Source organism: Oncorhynchus masou, chromosome 19 (genome assembly GCF_036934945.1).
Source record: "Oncorhynchus masou masou isolate Uvic2021 chromosome 19, UVic_Omas_1.1, whole genome shotgun sequence".
In the NCBI taxonomy this organism is placed as follows: Eukaryota; Metazoa; Chordata; class Actinopteri; order Salmoniformes; family Salmonidae; genus Oncorhynchus; species Oncorhynchus masou.
In genome coordinates this window covers 8,798,295-8,820,357 of record NC_088230.1, presented here as the reverse complement: position 1 = coordinate 8,820,357, position 22,063 = coordinate 8,798,295, and the positions used below count along the sequence as shown (strand labels likewise).

General features: G+C 43.8%; 1 protein-coding gene across 14 annotated transcripts in view; it reads left to right on the top strand.

The window, feature by feature from the left end:
- The window catches only part of LOC135505765 (CYFIP-related Rac1 interactor A), a 29,421-nt gene extending 8,485 nt beyond the window's left edge, over positions 1-20,936 (top strand). For 3 of the 14 annotated variants that reach the window (XM_064924875.1, XM_064924876.1, XM_064924877.1), the window contains 12 exons: positions 24-121; positions 7,457-7,511; positions 12,403-12,482; positions 13,676-13,797; positions 13,975-14,080; positions 14,904-15,040; positions 15,207-15,284; positions 15,597-15,713; positions 15,876-15,955; positions 16,099-16,225; positions 17,529-17,599; positions 17,860-20,936. In XM_064924875.1, the coding sequence (XP_064780947.1) occupies positions 12,410-12,482; positions 13,676-13,797; positions 13,975-14,080; positions 14,904-15,040; positions 15,207-15,284; positions 15,597-15,713; positions 15,876-15,955; positions 16,099-16,225; positions 17,529-17,599; positions 17,860-17,923 (975 nt within the window). In that variant the 5' untranslated portion in view covers positions 24-121; positions 7,457-7,511; positions 12,403-12,409 and the 3' untranslated portion in view covers positions 17,924-20,936. Of the gene's footprint in view, positions 1-23; positions 122-747; positions 909-7,456; positions 7,518-12,128; positions 12,209-12,402; positions 12,483-13,675; positions 13,798-13,974; positions 14,081-14,208; positions 14,233-14,903; positions 15,041-15,206; positions 15,285-15,596; positions 15,714-15,875; positions 15,956-16,098; positions 16,226-17,528; positions 17,600-17,859 lie in introns of those variants that run through there. The other 11 variants (XM_064924874.1, XM_064924879.1, XM_064924880.1 and 8 more) reach the window with 9 other exon arrangements.
- The last annotated feature ends 1,127 nt before the right edge of the window (positions 20,937-22,063 follow it).

The window sequence follows — 22,063 nt, the reverse complement described above, 5'->3', positions numbered from 1 at the left end:
GTCATTTTTTATTTTTTTCAAAGGCTACCGTAATGGAGGATGTCGGCATTGTCGCACAAAACACACTGCCTTGCTGCCGAATAACATCCTGTCTACAGTGCTCCACTACTACTGTACTACAGTGAGTATTTGTCGCTGTCCTCGTGTAATATTCACCTCAGGTTACAGACATGTAAACCAAAGCCAGATGTTAGCCTTACGTAAGTCTGCTAAATACATATTCAGAAGGACTTTTATGGTTCTTTCCTCGTTATGAAGCTAAAATGACCAATCACGTCACGAAATGTTACTCTACTTGAGGGATTTGGCTTGAGGGTCCTTTTAACTTTTTGGTTTGTATTCTTACAATGGGCCAAAAGTGAAGTTTGTGTTATTGGGAAGGTTTTGGGACAAATTGTTGGCTGTCAAAAAACATGCTCTTTACATTTGGTACTACGGTACTGAATAGTAGTAGTTGCGCTTGCCAGGCCTTTTACGAACCTCCACCAGACATAAGTTAATTTCAAACTCTAGTGTCGTTTTGATGTGCTCTGCCTGGGCCCTACAGCAAGTTTTGCAGTCTTGGTTTGAAAAGCTGAAATTCAGACTTGTAAATCTGTTGGTGTTACTTCCATTTCGTCAGTAGTTGGGGAATATACCGTTGTTTCATAACAGCAGTGGAATACAGCCAGGGGAGATTACGCTGACCATGTTCTGTCGTTTTATGAGTAGTGCTCCCCTGACCTCTTCCTCTTTCATCCGTTCAGTGGTCTCTCCAGCTGTCCCGAAACACAATATAAAGACAAGTCTGTTCGCCGATTCAGGCCATCATAAAGCTCGTCATTACTCTGATGGTTTGTTTGACGTTTTTGAACCTGCGGTTATTGACGAGTCGGATTCCTGAAAGGGTCTTCATCTTCCATCAACTGGTAATGCATGGCAACTAACGTTTGGTAGGCTGTATGACTAAGCTAGATGTTCAACCTGACGGTTGAATGAGTGGTTTTCTAAGATGCTGAGTTGCGTGGTGTGTACAGACAATGCAGACAGACAGGAAATTAATCTTTATCGTTTTTTCCCCCTTCTCTCGCTTTTATTTCTCCGTGTTCAGCTCAGCAGCAGTCTGTCTCGGAGTAGTACACTGATTTTGATATAGTCACCTGGGTGAGAACTTTCTCCCACACCTTTCAGGTCAAGTTCAGCGCTAGTTAGCTGGCTTTGTGCAGAGGAAGAACAAAAAACAGCGTTTCCTGCTCTCTCTGGTATTGATTTGTGTTTAGACTACTGTCTTCAGGCACAGCGCAATAGCGGGGTGTAATGACCTTGTAAAATGTAGGACAACTGCCGACATGATAGTTATAGACAAAATGATGTGATGTGTAGGCTAGATTTTTTTTAAATTATTAACATACGTTAGGCTCATTTGCTAACCCAAACCTCTATAGATATGTAACTAATTAATAGCAATTGCTCCTAATATTTATTGGCTGATATAAAAATATACAGAGATGAAGGAAATTGTATTTCAGCTATCGGGTAAGAATTGCTAATATGAAATCAGACTTTGATCTGGAGTCTACGTCTCAAATGAGACTGATTGTGACAATAACACTGAACTTTGACCCTTTTTGCCCGTCAACACATCTTGGTAGCCCTGGTTCAAGCAAGGGATTGGTGGAAATAAGCCTATTAGTGTTGGGGCATTGGGTTCAGTGCTGGTTTTGGGTCAATTCTGTTTTGCTCATTCAATTGGAATGAATGAATGAAGGTGATTTTTCTTATCCGGAATGAACAGGAAGTGACCCTTACACCTACTAAGACCCAGCTTCCGAATGGCTCAATGTGTTCTGTCAACATGTCTGGTTAAAAACAATCGTTAAATCAAAGGATCATATTCCTAAAGAAAAGGGATGTGCTCTTAACTAAATCATATGCACTGCTTCAGTGGGACAGAGGAGACAGGTGAGACTGCCATGCTGTTGCCGTGCAGAGTTGAGATGGCTAGATGGCCTGGTGTTTTGACACGCGGCGTCGTTTACTCGTGGGACGCTGTTGATCTTCCAGTCCATTGAACCTCCATCACTAACCCTGGGTTGACCCTGGAGAGAGTGTGCCTGTCTGTCGGTTAAGAGCTGCTCACACTAAGCTCAGGCAGATGTCTCGCCACAGGAAAAACACTTTGCCAAGACCCGACGAGTGCTGTTGCTACATTGTACACACACAGGGAAAGAGACAGACATCTTGGAATCCTGGGGCGGCAGCATGGGGAGAGCACCACCTGGGTTTTTGCCAGACTCCCATTGGCTCCCCTTGGGTGACCTCCATTCTGGGCATAGTCTATCGCTCTCCTGCTGGAGAGATGGAGAACATTCTAGTGAATAATGGATTCCCAGGTGAATTCTGTGATCTCAGTTACCTCGTCAACAACAGACCTTCTGTGGCCTCCCGGGTAGCGCAGTGGTTAAGGGCGCTGTACTGCAGCGCCAGCTGTGCCACCAGAGACTCTGGGTTCGCGTCCAGGCTCTGTCGTAACTGGCTGCGACCGGGAGGTCCGTGGGGCGACGCACAATTGGCCTAGCGTCGCCCGGGTTAGAGAGGGGTTGGCCGGTAGGGATATCCTTGTCTCATCGTACATCAGCGACTCCTGTGGCAGGCCGGGCGCAGTGTGCACTAACCAAGGTTGCCAGGTGCACGGTGTTTCCTCCGACACATTGGTGCGGCTGGCTTCCGGGTTGGATGCGCGCTGCATTAAGAAGCAGTGCGGCTTGGTTGGGTTGTGTATCGGAGGACGCTACCTTCGTCTCTCCCGAGCCCGTACAGGAGTTGTAGCGATGAGACAAGATAGTAGTTACTAAACAATTGGATACCACGAAATTGGGGAGAAAAGGGGGTAAAAAAAAAAAGACATTCTGACTGACACACTATCCAGGCTGTGACTATGGCCAACATTTGTGTATTTTCACATTTGCCCTGATAATAAATTCATGCCATACAAAGAGTTCTTTTGACTCTGGCGCAGTCATTAAGTAGCCTACTTACAAGGCCTAGACGTCTCTCGCTCTTTCTCTCTCTGAATTTTGTCTCACTCATTCACTCTCGCTCGTCACTGAAAGTGTCTGTGAACGGTGTTCCTCAAATCTGTCTGCTGACTGAAGGGAACTCGTCCCCCCTGGTCTGAATGAGAACAAGATGAGAGGGGTTCTCTCTTGCTTAGAACACCTTCAGTTGAATCAGAATTGTTATAATGTCTGACTGAGTGTTCCGGTTGGTTCACTGTCAGTGGGGAACAAAGAGCTGGTGTGTGTGTGTGTCCCTGTGGGGTTCCGCTACAGAAATGTCATCTGCCTGTACCCCCCCCACCGCACCCCGTCCAATGGCTCGTAGTAACCATGGCAACAGTTTAGCACCTAGACAGGAGGCCGCAGGCTCTCAGCAAAGTGTGCATGTGCGGAGGTGGATCACGTTGTCCGGAATTCCTGACAGGAGAGGAGACCTAGAGGTCAGCGGGGAACACCCATTATCCATGACACTACTACTAGTCTGACGGATCAATCAGCATTCGATTAGCACCACACACACACACACACGTCTTTTGTCGTGTTACACTAGCCATTGTGATGTAGCCTAAGCATACGTGTTAAGCTCATTAGCCCGTGTGTGTGTGTGTCTAAGCAGAAAGCAGACTTTTCCTGTAGACTCTTCGTCATAGCCTGGTCCCAGATCAGTTTGTACTTTTGTCTACTCCATTGTCGTTAGCATGACCATTCCATAAGGAGTTGGCAAGAGAGCAGAAACAGCCTGGCACCCAGGCTAACTTCATCATGCTAAGGAGCAACACGGCATCACTGTTCAAGAGACTGGCCCTGATTCAACCTCAGCATTGAATGTCCAAAGCCTTTCACACTGTCTGCTAGAGATGCACACCATCCTATCTCTTCTGATCTAGGTACAACACTGGTGTTTGTTATTACTGTGGTAGGGTCACTGGGCTGGAAAATTCCACTCTGCTGAAAAACATGTTTATTTTCTTGTATTTTCTCTCAATCCCAAAGGGAACTATTTTATTTTTAGTGCTATACTTTTTAACCAGAGTGCTATGGGCCCTTGTGGAAATGAGTGCACTAAATAGTTAATAGGATGCCATTTGGGACTGAGTCTCTTTTCCTGATTCCAGTACCTGCTGTGTGTCTTTCTGGAACGATGCAGACAATCTTTCCATCGTTCCAGAAAGAGAGAGAAAAGGGGAGAGGGAGGAAGAGGGTCTGTTTCATTGGTAAAATGTGTTTGATGGAGTGGTCTGTGCTGTACACATGGCTCGTTGCCTGCCTAGGTGTGTGTGTTTCGCGTGTGGTGAGTAATGGAGTGTCTAGCGTGTCGAGGACAAGACCACTTGTGTGTTGAACCATGGGGGTACTCCTGCTTGCCGCTATGTCCATATAAGGACTTCTGCTCCAGCACTACAACAGGCCCCATGGGACCGGACCAGCCCAGCCCGCTCCATCTATTCCCTCGCTCCACAGCCAGGTTGGATGGAGGTGTGGGGGGCGAGGACTATTTGCTCTGACCAACGAGGAGTGAGGTAGAGGAAGCAGATCTGTCTCTCCGTCCACTCCAGAGTGTGTTTTCTGTGACCCACCGGAGCAGGAGGCTAAGAGGCTGTCATCAGGACCAGAGGCCCTGAAGTGGAGCTATAAGTGTGCGCCTTAGGTCATGCGCTCTGGCAAGAACCGAAGCCTGAGTCTAAGGGAAACCCAAGTAGAGTGAGTAGTGTGTGTGAGTTCGCATACCTGTGTTGTAGCAACATGCAAGTGTCTTTGCTGATATTTTCAACCTCTCCCTCACCGAGTCTAATACCTACATGTTTCAAGCAGACCACCACAGTCCCAGTGCCCAAGAAAGAGAAGGTAACCTACCTAAATGACTACTGCCCTGTAGCACTCACGTTGGTAGCCATGAATTGCTTTGAAAGGCTGGTCATGGCTCGCATCAACACCATCATCCCGGAAACCCTAGACCCTCTCCAATTCACGTACCGCCCCAACAGATCCACAGATGACGCAATCTCAATCGCACTCCTCACTGCCCTTTCCCATCTGGAAAAAAGGAACACGTATGTGAGTGCTGTTCATTGACTACAGCTCAGAGTTCAACACCATAGTGCCCACAAAGCTCATCACTAAGCTAAGGACCCTGGGATAAACACCTCCCTCTGCAACTGGACCCTGGACTTCCTGACGGGCTGCCCCCAGGTGGTAAGGGTAGGCAACAACACATCTGCCACCCTGATACTCAACACTGGGGCCCCTCAGGGGTGTGTGCCTAGTCCCCTCCTGTACTCCCTGTTCACTCACAACTGCTTGACCATACACGACTTCAACACCACCATTAAGTTTGGTGATGACACGAGTGGTAAGCTTAATCACCTACAACGATGAGACAGCCTATAGGGAGGAGGTCAAAGACCTGGCCAGGTGGAGCCAGGACAACAACCTCTCAATGTGATCAAGACCAACGAGCTGATCGTGAACTATAAGAAAAGGAGGGCCGAACAAGCCCTCGTTAACATTGACGGGGCTGTAGTGGAGCGGGTCGAGCGCATCAAGTTCCTTGGTGTCCAAGTCACCAATTAAATATCATGGTCCGAACATTCCAAGACAGTCGTGAAGAGGACACAACACCTTTTCCCCTTCAGGAGACTGAAAAGATTTGGCATGGGTCCCCAGATCCTCAAAGTTCTACAGCTGCACCACCGAGAGCATCCTGATCGGTTGCATCACCGCCTGGTATGGCAACTGTTCGGCATCTGACCATAAGGCACTACAGAGGGTAGCGCAAAGTCCCAGTACATCACTGGAGCCAAGCTTCCTGCCATCCAGGACGTGTATACCAGGCGGTGTCAGAGGAAAGCCCAAAACATTGCCAGAGACTCCAGCCACCCTAGTTATAGACTCTTCCCTCTGCTACCGCACGGCAAGTGGTACCGGAGTACCAAGTCTAGGTCCCAGAGGCTTCTGAACAGCTTCTACCCTCAAGCCATAAGACTGCTGAACAATTTAATAACAATTGGCACCCGGACTATTTACATTGACCCCCCCCCCATTTACATTAACCTTTACCCCCGCACATCGGCTCGGTACCAGAACCCCCTGTTTAAAGCCTCGTTATTGTTATTTTGTTTATTTAGTCACTATTTTCTTAACCAACAATGCAGTTCAAGGAAAAGTTAAGTGCTTGTAAGTAAGAGTTTCACGGTAAGGTCTACCTGTTTTTGGCGCATGTGACAATTTGAATGGGAGTGTACTTTAGTCCCTTTGTGCGGCTGCTGCTAACAGACACTTGTCATCTGTGTGTTGACAAATCAAGAAATGGGGATTGGTGCTTTCTCTCGTCTCAGTGAAACCAGCTCAGCACGTGTTACCCAGCTCTCTTTCGCTCTCTACACCTTGGCTGGGTTGTGTACGGTATTCAGGCTTCTCCTGTTGCTTTTCCTCTCCCTGCCTACATGTTGGCACACAGTGCTGGGAGAAAATGGGTGCTTGAGTGACGCTTCTTTTCAGGTTTTTTGACCGATACTTAGGTTGGCCTATATGGGTGTTTAATGATTTGTTAGCATGTTGTACTTTCACATTTACCTACTCTTGCACATGTGTATTTAATGCCATTACCATTACACGGTAACAGAATGATGCTGAGACTGATTATTTTTGTTTTCACTTTAAAAGTATGCCAAACAAAAACGAATGATTGTAAAGATAAACAAACCATACAAGGACTACTTTTAAGTTTTACAGAACATTTTACAGAACTACATCTACTTGAACAGTGCAGATGCAAAGATTTAATCTGCGCTGCCCTGCAGCCTAATTTCTATTCCATTTCCTCAATATTAGATGTGGGGGATCTGATAGGGAACCAACAGTGATGGAGTTCTGACAGGCCCACTAAGCCATACAGTATGTGGGACAAATGCAGAATGTGACGTAGTTTTGCCCTACATATCTTGACTCATTACAACGGGGCCAAGCTATGGCATCTCCCATGTCGTCTGTGGCAGTCACTGTAGTTGGTGTGTGTGTGCGCTCCTTCCATGCAGACTCGGTCCGGGTCTTCAGTGGGCTTGGAGGATGTTAACCTGGGGCAGCTGAGATGCGTTTTAATCATCGTGCCTTCGTCCGCCTGCCGTCGTTATTTTAGAACGCCGCTTTCACTTGAGTAATTTAGTCCTGTTTCACCCAGGAGAAGGAGAGGTTGATTAACGAAAACCTGTTTGTTTGGGCGTACACACACACACACACACACACACACACACACACACACACACACACACACACGTACCTAGTCAATGCGTAACAAGACGTCTCCACTTCGCTGTTGATCTGACACTCATTGACAGTGCTTGCTTTTAGATGTTCAATGCACTATTGTGCACGAAAATGAGATATTGATAGAAGCTGTTTTTTGTGTGTTTTTTTTTCAGAAACTAAGAATAAGTGGATGCTCTAGAAGGGAAGCCAAATCCTCCGCCAGATAAGGTACAGGTAACCGATCTCAATCACAGTTTAGCTACACCTGACCCCTGGGCCTGTGTTCATAAGGCGTGTCAGAGTAGGATTGCTGATCTAGGATCATGCCCCCCCTTTCCTTATTGTCTTATTCATTCTGATCTAAAAGGCAAAACTAATCCTGGATCAGCACTCCAACACTGAAACGCATTATACGGGCCCTGACCTCACCACCACACGACTCATTCAGTGACGCGATACAACCCTGTAACAATGTTCCTATGGTTTTCATGATTACTTGGTACTTCATCTAAGATGAGCTTCTTTGTTATGTAATATACACAACTTTCTCTGCGTCTGCGGCCATGTTCTCACAGTTATTTGGTAATGTACACTGAAACATGTTTGAGGGTGTTGCACCAATGATGTTTGTCTATTGGTTGCACAGACCCAGATGGTGTACTCCTGCATGAAAACCCACTTGAAGTGGAATGTTATAAGACTTGGGTCATGTTCAGCAGAGCACACCGTTGGCAAAAGTTTTTCTTTTCATCAGGAAAGCTAAACCAAAATGTATGTTCTTATTGGACAAGTTTCTGTTGCAAATAGTTTTCTCCCATTCCGTACTGAATACAACCCAGGAGTAGGACTAGATCTTGGTCTGGACAACCACCCTTGAGGGTTTAGTTATAAATTTACTGCCGTTTGAAATATGTTCACCAAAGTGATATCCTGGTTTCAATCCAGAGCAGAAGTTGTGGTAGGTTTTTTTCTTTTTTCTAGGCACTCTATTTTCCCCAACAGAGGTTGTTTCAATATAAACGCAGCGAGGAAAGCCGTTTAGCATTCCACCCATTTCGACTTTAATTGCACAGAGTTTTAATTATGAAGCACAAAGCATGACGACCAGCGGCAATAACGTTCACTTGTGTTTCTATTTGTAAAAGTGAAATCAGGACAGTGTTATGGTGCGTGTTAAACCAGCCCTACTGAGGACAACTCGCCCAGCAGAGAAAATGGGAAAAACAACCATTTTCGACTTGACATTTAGACTGTTAAAGCAGTGTTGCTTTCTGACCTCCTAAAAGACTTCCCTTTAAAACATGGGTTGTAAGGGGAAATCTACAGTTGCTACATCCAACTGTGGATTGCCCCTTTTTAAGACTGGCAGAAGATGTCTTCAGACTTTAGTGAGGTATCGTGTTTCCAGGTTGAGCCAATCCAAGACCGGAAAGAGGGGAACATTTTAAGTCACTCGAGTGTTGCTTTTCAGGTTAAAACATGCAGCTCAATAGTTGACAGTGGAACCGAGCATGTCTGAATTCCCCTCCGTATTTACCATTCTGTCAGTGAGGCATCGGAGGGTTACGCTGGAAAGGCCTTGTCTAATAGCAGGAAGTCTACTACCTCACACCGCTAAGGTCTCTTATTGCTAGGAGTTCTTTGAATGGGAACATGTTTGTTTGTGGTTGGTGTTCCTGACATTGAGCTGAACTTAGGCCTACTTTCCAGTAAGTTCCAGGGCACAGTAAGGAGACTAATGCAGCCAGTCAGCACGATGTTGTTACTATGGTGATGCCCAGCCTAACTATCTCCCTTTCTGAATATTAGCTTGTGCTTGTTTAGACTGGCCCTGGGCCTGGACTTGTTGATTTGTTTTCTTCTTCCCATTTCTCTGAGAGACTAAGATGGGAAACTGTAGTGAATCTACAGAGTCCATTTGAGCCTGATCAACAGAATCATCCAGCCTGGCCAAGGCAAAAAAAAAGAAACAGTATTGTGTTCCACATTCTCCTCTCTTCTCCACACAGCTACATTGGGCCGCTTCCCAAATGGCACCCAATGTCCTGTGTAGTGCACTGCTTTTGACTAGGGACCTTGAAGCTCTGATCAAAAATAGTGCCGCAAAGTGTAGGGAATACAGTGCCCTTTGGGACACGGTCTGGAACTTTGACAATTGAGGCTTTTATACTATCACCCTGATTCAACTGAATTGTTGGTCTCTATTCTAGAGACCACAGTTAGCTGAATTGGTGGTGTTAGTGCTGGGCTGGAGCAAAAGCCTGAAAACCATACAGCTCTATCTAGATCTGCTATATGCAGAAGTTATGAAACGAAAAACAAACCCGTAGTCGACTGATCTAGGACATTCAATGAAGCGCTGGGAATAAGCAACATGAGCCAACAGCAGCCCCTAGTGGGCAAAAGTGATGCAAAGGTGATGCACCCCTCAAATGAAGTGGAATGAACTGGATTCCATTCTCAGGAGTATGCGAGTGGCTGAAGATTCCGAAAGGGGTTGATTTGACTTGTCGACTTACATAATGCATTCTTGTTAAGTGTTAGCCGATCACTTTGAAGCGCTTTCCAGTAAAAGAGATGCAATGTGGGAGACGTACAGTGTGATGATCATGTGCAGAGCACACTGTAACAGTGGGTCTTTGTGTCGCGAACCGAATAGTTACATTTAATATATCACTGTACTGTGTGTGAGTTCTCTACAACTGAACACCTGGATATGGCCTACTAAATAGGACGTAGACCATCCTATCAGTTCTACTAACACCCTTAGCTTATGGACCAATCGAACCGCAAAGCGTGCAACCAAACAGCCAACGGGCCTGATCATTCACTCCCTCCCCCTTCTGTTTGGTCCAGCTGTGACTGCATTACCCCCAGGGGACCTGGAACACCCTGTTGGGAACCACTGCATTAGATCAACTTCTCTTAATGGTAATCATGCTCACGAGCCTCTGATGTACCTAGCCTGGTGTGTAATTATGTTATAGTGACCACCCGGAAAGCATTGCTTAAAGTCGCCTATCCTCTGGAAATGATTACCACCTGTTGTCGTCCCCAATGAAATGGTTTAAAGAGTGTCTCAACTGGTGTTTAAGACATACACCCCTTTCCTATTGATTTAACAAGACTGAGCTCTTAATAAAAGGATCTACCCTTTTTTTATATATTTTTTTTAATTGTAATATTCACCTTAAATGACAAACTCAAATCTAACTGCCTGTAGCTCAGGTCCTGGAGCAAGGATATGCATATTCTCGATTCCTTTGAAAGGAAAAACTTGACGTTTGTGGAAATGTTAAATTAAAGTAGGAGAATATAACACATTAGATCTGGTAAAAGATAATACAAAGCAAGGAGAACATTTTGTACCATCTTTGAGAACGAGGCCATAATGTATGATTCCAGCCCAGGTGCAATTTAGATTTTGGCCACTAGATGGCAGCAGTGTATGTGCAAAGTTTTAGACTGATCCAATGAGCCATTGAATTTCTGTTCAAAATGTTGTATCAAGACTGCCCAAATGTGCTTAAATGGTTTATTAATACATTTTCAAGTTCATAACGCTGCACTCTCCTCAAACAATAGCATGGTATTATTTCACTATCTACTGTAAATTGGACAGTGCAGTTTAGATTAAGAAGAGTTTAAGCTTTCTGCCAAAATCAGATATGTCTATGTCCTGAGAAATGTTCTTGTTACTTACAACCTCATGGTAATCGCATTAGCCTACGTTAGCTCAGCCGTACCGCGGGGGACCCACCAAATCACGAGGAATAGCGAGGACTTCATCTTCTAAATGCCTGACCTGAAGATCTGGTTTAAGTATCGTCAGGCCTCCTCAATACACACACACCCCACACACTGTGAGACATAGAGGAGCCACTGTTATTCCATTACACAGGCCTAGTACATGGAGTTCGTAAACGCCTAACCCACAACTAAATCACATCAATATATCTTGATGTGGAGTAGTGGTTCTCGACTGGTTTTGCCTCTGGTTGAACCAGGCTGTCACAGTCGAGACCCAATATTCTCGTTGCGATAAAGAATTGGCAAAATACAATCTGGATAACAATTTTTTGTTGTGCTATATTGATAGTAAATGTAGCAATTATATAATGGAAAAACATGTCTACCTCATTGTCAACATTTTGCCCATATTCTTGAATGTTCATAAACTCTCGTTTTGAGGCTTCCAACGCCAAAATAGCACTTCTAATAATAGCTCCTATATTTAAATGATTGTGATTGAAGAAAAACATTTCAGAGATTAAATGATTCAAATGTTAGTTCAATATCGTTTCTACACACTTTCTACCTGGTAAGTTGTTTAAATTCAGACTGGAGTCTATATTTAAAGAAAATGAGAAGATTGCCCACACTTGCGACCCATTGTAAAATGTGGGTTGCGATTCCGAATCGCTGGCGTGGAAGACACCCCACATAACTGTAACACACACACTGGTGAGAGAATGCTAATAGACTGGAATGTTTGACAGCGGCCTCTAAAATATTGTTTTCACTCTTGAGTGTCTGTGTGAGAGAACCACTTACCAGTCAGGCCTCTGAGATTTAGTGACTTTCACTTTACACAATGTTGTCGCTGTGGTTATCAGTCTATATAAAGGACAGAAATGAGTTGAAACAACCTCTGTTGTACTACATAGTACTGTGAAATGTGTTCAAAGGGGATTAGAAATAAATGTTTAAATCTTTAATCACTGAATGTTTTTACCACAGTGAATGTTCTCTTGAATAATTTGACACATTGAATTGTAAGTATATTCAAAATGCATCTAAAAGGATTTTTACCTTTTTTTTATCATTCTTTTCATTTTTGATCAGGTTTGCTGGAATGGGTAATCTTCTAAAAGTCCTAACAAGGGAAATAGAGAACTATCCACATTTTTTCCTGGACTTTGAAAGTAAGTCTGAAGGAGTGTGCAGGAGTTTGACAGGATGCTGTAACCATAACTCTTCCCCATAGTCCGTCAGTAAGCAGGTGGTTTGTATCTATGGGTCACTCCTGGACCGAAAGCTGTGGCGACGTCTGTACTTGTCTCCATCTCTCTAACACGCCGCCCACCTCCCTTTCTTCTCTCGCTTTCCTCTCTTTCAGAAACCAAATGGGGAATCTGTTAAAAGTGCTCACTTGCACTGAGCTCGAGCAGGGGCCAAACTTTTTCCTTGACTTTGAAAGTGAGCACAGCTTTTGCCTGGCCTGGGTTCTTCTACCTTCTCTACATCTTCACTTCTGTAGAGCTTTACTAACCGGGGTTTTGGGACAATTTCAATTCGTTTCCAATTAGAATTATTTTTGTAATTTATTTTTCTTCCATTGGCTGAAATGAACCGGAATTGTCTCTGACCCTTTTTTTTTTTTACTAACCTACCTGCATGCTTCATAGTCCCTCTGCTCCTAGAACAGCCCATGGCTTGCCTATTGTCTATCATCTAACCACGCGATATCTGTTTAAAAGCCGCACCATGTCATCTTCCTCATAATGTCTCATGCCAGCGAATGATGCATTCTAGAAAGATGTTCTCATATTGGATGTTTAATACGTCCCGACCTCCTGCTTGTCCCGCTAGTAGAGATCTTAGACTAGGCCCAGATGTTTTTAGCTTAGTCACCCATGGGGGGGACGGGACGACACACTCACGCCAAGCATATTCCTTAGTGCTAACCCTTATTCATCCCTTGTTGTCATGGCAACATCACTCATTTATTTTTATCGACCATAGATGAAGGGAAGGAGGGGATTGTTTTTTTATTTTTTATAACGCAAATACTCCCCACAGTCAGTATTGTAACTAATGTTCTATATTTAGCCTTTGTCTGAATATATTTTAGGCTACTGACTGTTAGCTGCAGCGTATAGGAAAATGCCATGGGTATGCTTTTGAAAAGCTAACCATCTAAAGGGCAGAGCTGTAACTCTTCCACGTGCTGTAGCTTGGCAGGGAGGAGCAGGCCATGCTGCTTTAATACTGTAAGAGACCTTGCCGCTCACCTGTTTCACCACAGAGTGGCCTTGCTTTGTCTCGTCATGCTTTAGATTTAGTCTAGCTTTGATTCTAGAGTTTGATGTCTGTCGGGCTTGCTGAATGTTTTTTATTTTTTTATATAATTCCCTGACTAAATTGATTGAATTCTATTAATTGTTTAGAAGTTGTATTACGATGCGAGGAAAGTGGCCTATACGTACGTGATTTGTTTTCGAAAAACCGACAGTCATACACATTGGAGCGTCCCCAATTCCTGTAAACGTACCGTTTGCCTCGTCACATGATCATTAGAAACCAAAGTGTCAGAATGTGTATGAAGTTTCATGCAGTGTTTTGTCTGTGCTGCCCGTTAGCTAGTCAGGCTAACTGTTGTTGTGTGGCAGATGCGCAGCCTACAGACTGTGAGAGGGAGGTATGGAACCAGGTGAACACTGTGCTCCAGGACTCTGAGAGCATCCTCTCTGGCCTACAGGCCTACAAGGGAGCAGGACAGGAGATACGAGATGTATGTATATCTACTGGATAATTCTCGCTCTCTCGTATGTGTGTGTGTGACAAACCTATACATTTATCGTTCTGTTAATGATCTCAATGACTTCCAATTCCCGGACCTGTTATTTTATTTTTTATATATCCCATATAGATGTATATTTAACCATTGTGTCTGTATGTGTGTCCCCAGGCCATTCAGAACCCCAACGACATGCTCCTACAGGAGAGAGCCTGGAACTCAGTCTGCCCCTTAGTCATACGGCTCAAAAAGTTCTACGGCTTCTCCCTGAGACTAGGTCAGTGCAACAGTTCTACGGCTTCTCCCTGAGACTAGGTCAGTGCAACAGTTCTACGGCTTCTCCCTGAGACTAGGTCAGTGCAACAGTTCTACGGCTTCTCCCTGAGACTAGGTCAGTGCAACAGTTCTACGGCTTCTCCCTGAGACTAGGTCAGTGCAACATTCAATTCCTCCACGAAGAAGTGCAGAGGGGGATGACATTTGGAATCTCAGTGCTTCTATCAAAAGCCAATCAATCCAATTTGGTGACGGTGCTGCACTGTTATCTTAAAGGGGATTCTCTGCTACTTTTGTGTACTTTTTAGCCAAGTAGTTCTCAAAGTAGCGCTAAAAGTGTGTGTGTGTGTGTCCCGACGTACTGCATCACGCAAGTGCTGACACGTCGTTGCTCTCTTGCTTTGCTGTGGCTCCATGATGTGCCTCTTGCTAGCTGTCACTCGTATGGCGAGGGGCTGAAGCTCATTGGTTAAACTTGAATTGCTAGGGGGCCGGCCCATGCGAGGAAGCATTTTAGTGAATGGCACAGCTTCTAGAAAAACAGTTGCTTTCAACCTAGGGATTTCGTGGCTAATTGAGGTAAAACCGTAATTCCACAAAAAAGTATACACATAAGCTAGAAAATATGTAGAATTCACCAAAGTTCGGGAGCATGTAATTTTTTTAAGTGTAGTCTTTTTCACATTTGAAAGTATTTTGACAACCTAGCCTCGTTCTCCTGGTTGTGTGTCGAGGGGGCCATGTGCAGCCTGCTGGAGAGCCTGGCGTGTTTAAAACCTCACTCATGTTTGTAACGTAATATCTGTGTGTTTCTGCTCCTGTAGAGAAGGCTCTCCAGGGCCTGCTGGAGTCCCTGACGTGTCCCCCCTACACCCCAACCCAGCACCTGGAGAAGGAGCAGGCTCTGGCCAAACAGTTTGCTGAGATCCTCCACTTCACCCTGCGCTTCGACGAACTCAAGGTCGGACTGGCTGCTATTGGAACGCTACATCATCAAACCACACTTTTTTAAATTAAACACACATCATTTCTGTGAAAGTGCGAAGTTTTGTACCCGTTTTATTCCCTCCGGTAAAAGAGTTCCTGTATTGTCTATGTTGGTACTGAATGATTGTTCTGTCTTCCAGATGAGAATTCCTGCCATTCAGAATGACTTCAGTTATTACAGGAGGACAATCAGTCGAAACAGGATAAACAACATGAATGTGAGTCAGAGAAAGTGTTGTCATATCTAGGGTTGCAAAAATCCTGTAACTTCCCCAATCCTGCAACCAGGATTTCTGAAAAACTTGGCAATTTTGGGGAAGTTACCTGAGTTCTGCGTCCCAAGTCATGTCTATTTTAGATCCAATGTGACAGAATAGCTCATCTGTATTTTTTTTTGGGGGGGGGGGCTGGGGGCTGGTTCGCAGTCTCTGAACTCCTTTGTCGTTGCCATCCAGTCTCCTCTGCCTTGACGCTAAAGAAGGATCAGACGTTGAGCCTGACTGTCTGTTTTACGCCTATCTTGTCTCTAGTTGGATATCGAGAGTGAGGTCAACAATGAGATGGCCAACAGAATGTCACTGTTCTATGCCGAGGCGACGCCCATGCTGAAGACCTTGAGCACAGCTACGACAAACTTCGTAACCGAGGTAAGAGACTAGTCCTTTTCTCCTTTGTTTGCTGCTAGTGATACGATTTGATGGCCAGGTTTGTGTTTTAATTTGATAGCAGCACTGTTCGGTCTGTTTTGAGGCAAGTTGGTGTTATGTTGTTAATAGTAACCTTGTTCTATTCCTACCCCCCCCCCCAAGAATAAGACATTACCCCTGGAAAACACCACTGACGTTCTCAGCACCATGGCCAGCGTCTGTAAAGTCATGCTGGAGACACCGTGAGTTGACTTGACATTCTAGCAGCGTGACATTCCAGGGAAAATATATCCAGAGCGACAGTATGTTTATCGATGCCACTATAAACACGGTTCAACGTGTACTTTTAATTGAATAGTGTGTGTCGATGTCTTTCTCTCTCCAGAGACTACACGAGCAGGTTCAACAGTGAGGACACGCTCCTGTTCTGTATGAGAGTGATGGTTGGAGTCATCATCCTGTACGACCACGTCCATCCCAACGGAGCCTTCAACAAGTCCTCCAAGATCGACGTCAGCACCACCTCTAATATATACTGATTCTATTTTATTTATTTATTTCACCTTTATTTAACCAGGTAGGCAAGTTGAGAACAAGTTCTCATTTACAATTGCGACCTGGCCAAGATAAAGCAAAGCAGTTCGACACATACAACGACAGAGTTACACATGCAGCAGAGAACTGGAAGGAGAGGCGGCCAAAGAAAGAATTGGTTTTGGGGGTGACTAGAGAGATATACCTGCTGGAGCGTGTGCTACAGGTGGGAGATGCTATGGTGACCAGCGAGCTAAGGGGGAACTTTACCTAGCAGGGTCTTGTAGATGACATGGAGCCAGTGGGTTTGGCGACGAGTATGAAGCGAGGGCCAGCCAACGAGAGCGTACAGGTCGCAATGGTAGGTAGTATATGGGGCTTTGGTGACACAACTTATTGCACTGTGATCGACTGCATCCAATTTGTTGAGTAGGGTATTGGAGGCTATTTTGTAAATGACATCGCCAAAGTTGAGGATTGGTAGGATGGTCAGTTTTACAAGGGTATGTTTGGCAGCATGAGTGAAGGATGCTTTGTTGCAAAATAGGAAGCCAATTCTAGATTTAACTTTGGATTGGAGATATTTGATATGGGTCTGGAAGGAAAGTTTACAGTCTAACCAGACACCTAAGTATTTGTAGTTGTCCACGTATTCTAAATCAACATCACTACTCTGGACGGCTCTGGACAGGCGGGTAGGTGCGGGTAGCGATCGGTTGAAGAGCATGTATTTAGTTTTACTTGTATTTAAGAGCAATTGGAGGCCACGGAAGGAGAGTTGTATGGCATTGAAGCTTGCCTGGAGGGTTGTTAACAGTGTCCAAAGAAGGGCCAGAAGTATACAGAATGGTGTCGTCTGCGTAGAGGTGGATCAGAGACTCACCAGCAGCAAGAGCGACCTCATTGATGTATACAGAGAAGAGAGTCAGTCCAAGAATTGAACCCTGTGGCACCCCCATAGAGACTGCCAGAGGTCCGGACAGCAGACACATTGAACTCTTATCAGATAAGTAGTTGGTGAACCAGGCGAGGCAATCATTTGAGAAACCAAGGCTGTCGAGTCTGCCGATGAGGATGTGGTGATTGACAGAGTCGAAAGCCTTGGCCAGATCAATGAACATAATATAATACCCTGAAGGCCCAATCTTACCTAATGTTAGCATGTGTAATTTCGCTCTTTCGTCTAAATCGCGTCAATGGGAAATGTGGGTGAGTTTTTTTCTTTGAATGCTTTAAACATGTTTTTCAAGGTTTAAATGTAGTTTTTTTGTTTCTCATCAGATGAAGGGATGCATAAAGGTCCTGAAAGAACAACCAGCAGATAACGTTGAAGGTCTCCTGAACGCCCTCAAGTAAGTCTCTCCTCGCCTCAGTTTAGTACTTCTCTGAGGGGGAGAGGGGTAATGTCCAACCTTACTAAAGTTTCTGAACACCAAAGGATTTAGATTTAGCATTTTCTCTGCAATGCAGCGAACAGTCCATGTGACTCCTGTGTCTTTTTTAGACTACCTTAATTAACATGGCATATTTTGATAGAATAGTCTGAAAACAGCTGCCATCGTGGTGTTTCAGTCCCATTGCCTGCTTCACATTAGTCTGCTCTCTCTTTCAGATTCACCACAAAACACCTGAATGACGAGTCCACTCCAAAAAACATCCGAACGATGCTTCAGTAACATTTCTATCGAAAGAGGATCAATGTACTGACCTAAAAAAAAAGATGTATATGTTTACATAATTTAAAAGACTGGATGTTAATACTTGTGTATTTACATAGTCATTCCCTCCAACTTACTGAAACATATAGAACATGTACCTTTTACTTTGAAAAATGAGTTGGCTATACTGTAATTTTTGTTGAAGCACAAATTGTGGATATACCTTTCAGCCTTACAAAGCTTGGCAAGCAGCACTTGAACAAGCACTCCGGTTGGTTCCTATGAGGGAGCGGGCAAATGAAAGGAGCTTCATTGGTGGTTCGTTGTCAACAGAAGCTGAATTCCGAATTGATGTCGAACCGGGTCCCAGATCACTTTGCGCTGTCTTCCTAACCCCTGTGGTGGTTCAATGTTGGCAAGACGGCACAAACTGACCTCTGAGACCATGCTACCCAATCCCTATCCATCTCTGTAGATCGGGATGATTGGATGGGTGTAAGCAATATGGCGCAAATTCCACCTAGTCTATCAGAAGGCAAGGGGAAGATTGTTCAAACCTATCAGATCTACAGGAGTGCCTGTAGGGAGGTTTGGAATTTAGCGAGGGGAAGCATCGGGGGGAGGTGATGGCTTTCATTTGAAGTGGTTTCGGTAAGTTGGTGGACGTTGTGCTTCGTTGGCAAGGAAGTGACGGTGCCATAAGAAATAAATCAATCAACCAAATGTTTGAGCCCGTGTGGCAGGAGGATGAGGATACAGTATGTCGTTTAGTTTTCTTTATTTTTCATGTATCAGGTGTGTTACTTTTGTATCTAACAGAAGTCCATTGCTCAAAGAAGCAGCTTTCAATACAAATTAAGTCATGGTTATTTTTGAAGTGACACGCAGTGGCAAAAACAATTCCTTCATTTTTTTGAGAACTCTACTCTGATAGTAGGATAGCGGTGATTCTGGTGAGCCTTTTCTCCTAGTTGTTCTCTTTTATCCTCTTAAGGACGAGTGACGCCTCCGTCTGACTGTGGTCCCATTCTCTATCCTCCTACCTGAAGTGTACTCGTTCCCTCACCGTTGGTGTAAGCGTTGACTAGACTAGAGGGAGTTCCCACACCTGTCCATTCTATGAAGGGGTGTGAGCGAGTGCACACTTTGAGAAGATGGGCTGAGAATTGGGCTGCGGTCACACTTCAAGACAGTCACTTCTGGTAGGGTGAAAAATAAATCCCTAAAAATGTACTCACAGCAGTCATCATTTCAGTACACACAAAGTACCATTCTGTAGAATAAGGCCTTGTCGCTCACTCCTATACTCTTACTTACATCCGAATGTGCAAATATATTTGTCACTGATTTTGTTTGGAGGCACTCCAAGATGAAATCTACACTCCATATCTTGGTTTGATGATTGATTAAATATGTCAATTTCAGACTGGTGTTGACCCCTGTGTAACTTGTGTTGCCCTTTTTTGAGTAGTTTTTGTGTGTGTGCAGCATTGTTTCATGCTAATGAACATTGACCAAAGGGGCATTATAGGAGTATTCTCGAAACTCATTCAGCATGTATACACTGGTGTCTATCTTTTTAACTTGGTTCAGTGGAAAAATAATATTCATCTAATTATTAACAGGAGAATGATATTGGAAAGTTATCTACAAAATGTCAGAATTGTGAGTGGCTTTTGTTCTGGAAATATGTGTTCTATGGAATTGGAGAAACGGTTGTTTGGTAAAGGTCAGACAATCGCTTGTTATTGATTTATTTTTATGACTTGGAAGAAAATCTGCGTTAACTTGTTGTGCTGCTGTCTCGATCCTGTCTGTCCAGACGCATGTGGAATTGAAGCTTTTTTTATGATAGGGAAATGCAGAGATGAAACCATTTTAGACTATGGCTGTTTACACAGGCAGCCCAATTCTGATGTTTTGCTCAATTATTGGCAAAAGAGCTGATTGGTCAAAAGACCAATTAGTGGAAAAAGATTAGATTTGGTCTGCTTGTGTTAACGCAGCCTAATTGGCCTATGTCATGTTGAGCAGCATGCAAACAATTAGCCTGGTCCCAGATCGGTTTGTGCTCCTGCCAACTCGCATGAGGTCATTGTCAAGCCAAACATTTCACTTGACAATGAGTGGCAGGGAGTTGGCATGATGGCACAGACTGGCACTCGGGCTACTAAACAATGACCAAGCTTTTACAAATGTGTCCTGTTCATATTTTCCTTATTAGAGAAACCCACAACCCTACGACCGTTAATGGGCTTTTATGCTAGACTGAAGTAGCCAGTCTTGTGCCTTTTCTTGTCACGAAGTCAGCAATAGTCACCAACCTCAGAGAATTATGAATTAAGTGTATTTAATTATACAGTAAATTATTAGGATCAACAGTGTTAATGTGAAATGAGACGAAGGGCTATTATAGAGTTTTAAAATCCACACAGTGAATATTTGTTTGTCATCCAAGCTTCAATAAAATCCTTACTCAATGCATCTCTATCTCTGTAACATTACTCATCGTGATTACATACAATGCTACTAACAAACATTTAAGAAAAAAAACAGGTCATTAACCTCCATGGAGTTTGACATTCATGTTAATTGTTTATTTTCTATATTGTCTGGTGATCCATAATGCACTTTGACAAGTGTGAGCCATACTTTTTGTGTGTGATGGATGCAATGTATATATGCAATGGATGAATACTGTACGTGGACCTGTCAAATGTCAAGCTAAATGTGCACCATACAGCCATATACTGAGGATGTTTCAAAGGTTTAATTCCAAAAAAGATTTCCGTCAAACTTCTATCAGTATTGAACAACACAATGTCTTCAGCACAATACATGTTATTATTATTGTGTGTTGTATGCAAGCTGTGTTGAATATTGAGATATTTGAATAGTAGTTGGATTTGCTTTAACTGACAATACTTTTTAATGGTTTGGAACGTTGGTTCAATGTTTCTTATAAATGGCTTTTGCTTTATTGAATGGATGTGTGAACCGAAAATTAAACTGGTACATTTTCTGCACCTGGGTTTGTTGTCATGAATATTTTATTGGCATTTTTCCATACCTAACAACAAATTATATAGTCATGTCCATAGATTGTGTTCTTGTCATAATTCAACTTAGTGGAAATGTACGTCAGCATGATTTGATGTAAAATCAAGAGTACACTTCTCAGTTCCATCTTCCCAGTACTGTTTGGTTGAACGGCTTCTCTTCAGTTTCTCACTACTTCAGTATGTATAGTACTGTTGTCAGTACTGTACGTCCTCTGTATTGTATACCAGTGCTTCTCAACTGGTTTTGCCTCCGGAACCAAATTGGTACCCGTTGTCTCGGTCGCAACCCAATATTCGAACTAAAAAAAGCCACCTGGAGAAGTATTTGTAACGCTATATTGATGGAACAATGTATATGACAAGGTAACAACTTTCCCATATGTTATATTGTCAATACTAATTTGACCCATGAATGATAAACGTTTGTATGCTAACTGGTTTGAGACCACAAAATCAACCAAATCTGCTAAATAGCTCTATATTGAGATGCATTTAAAAAAAAAAAGATTTCTACAACCTTTACCTGGCTTTCGTAGTTTAAGTGCAGACTGGAGTCTTTTGTTCATCACCCCAAAACAATAACCATGGGGCGGCAGGGTAGCCTAGTGGTTAGAGCGTTGGACGAGTTCTTAACTGACTTGCCTAGTAAAATAAAGGTAAAATAAATAAAATACAATTTGTATTTAATCAGACACCCGCGACCGATTTCTAATCACAGAAAAAACGATCTATATATTGCAAACTAATTGGGCGAACTCAGTGAAGTTCCATCTCACGCATTTCTTCTGCGCAGCAGTCCTGGAGGAAATGCGCGCACAGTTTCGAAGGAACAAAACTGCGCATTTCCTCCAGGACTGCTGCGCAGTAGAAATGCATGAGATTGAACTTCACTGAGTTCGCCCAATTAGTTTGCAATATATAGATCAACGTTTTTTCTGTGATTCTATATAGATATAGCCCCTTTTCAATGCAACAAACCTAATTTTACAAGATTGGGTCTGATTTTGTTGTAGCCAGAGCGCATGGAGTAGAGTGAATACGCTTTTCAGATCTGAGCCGCCCGTGTGCACATTTCTTGATATTCTTTGCTAGTTAG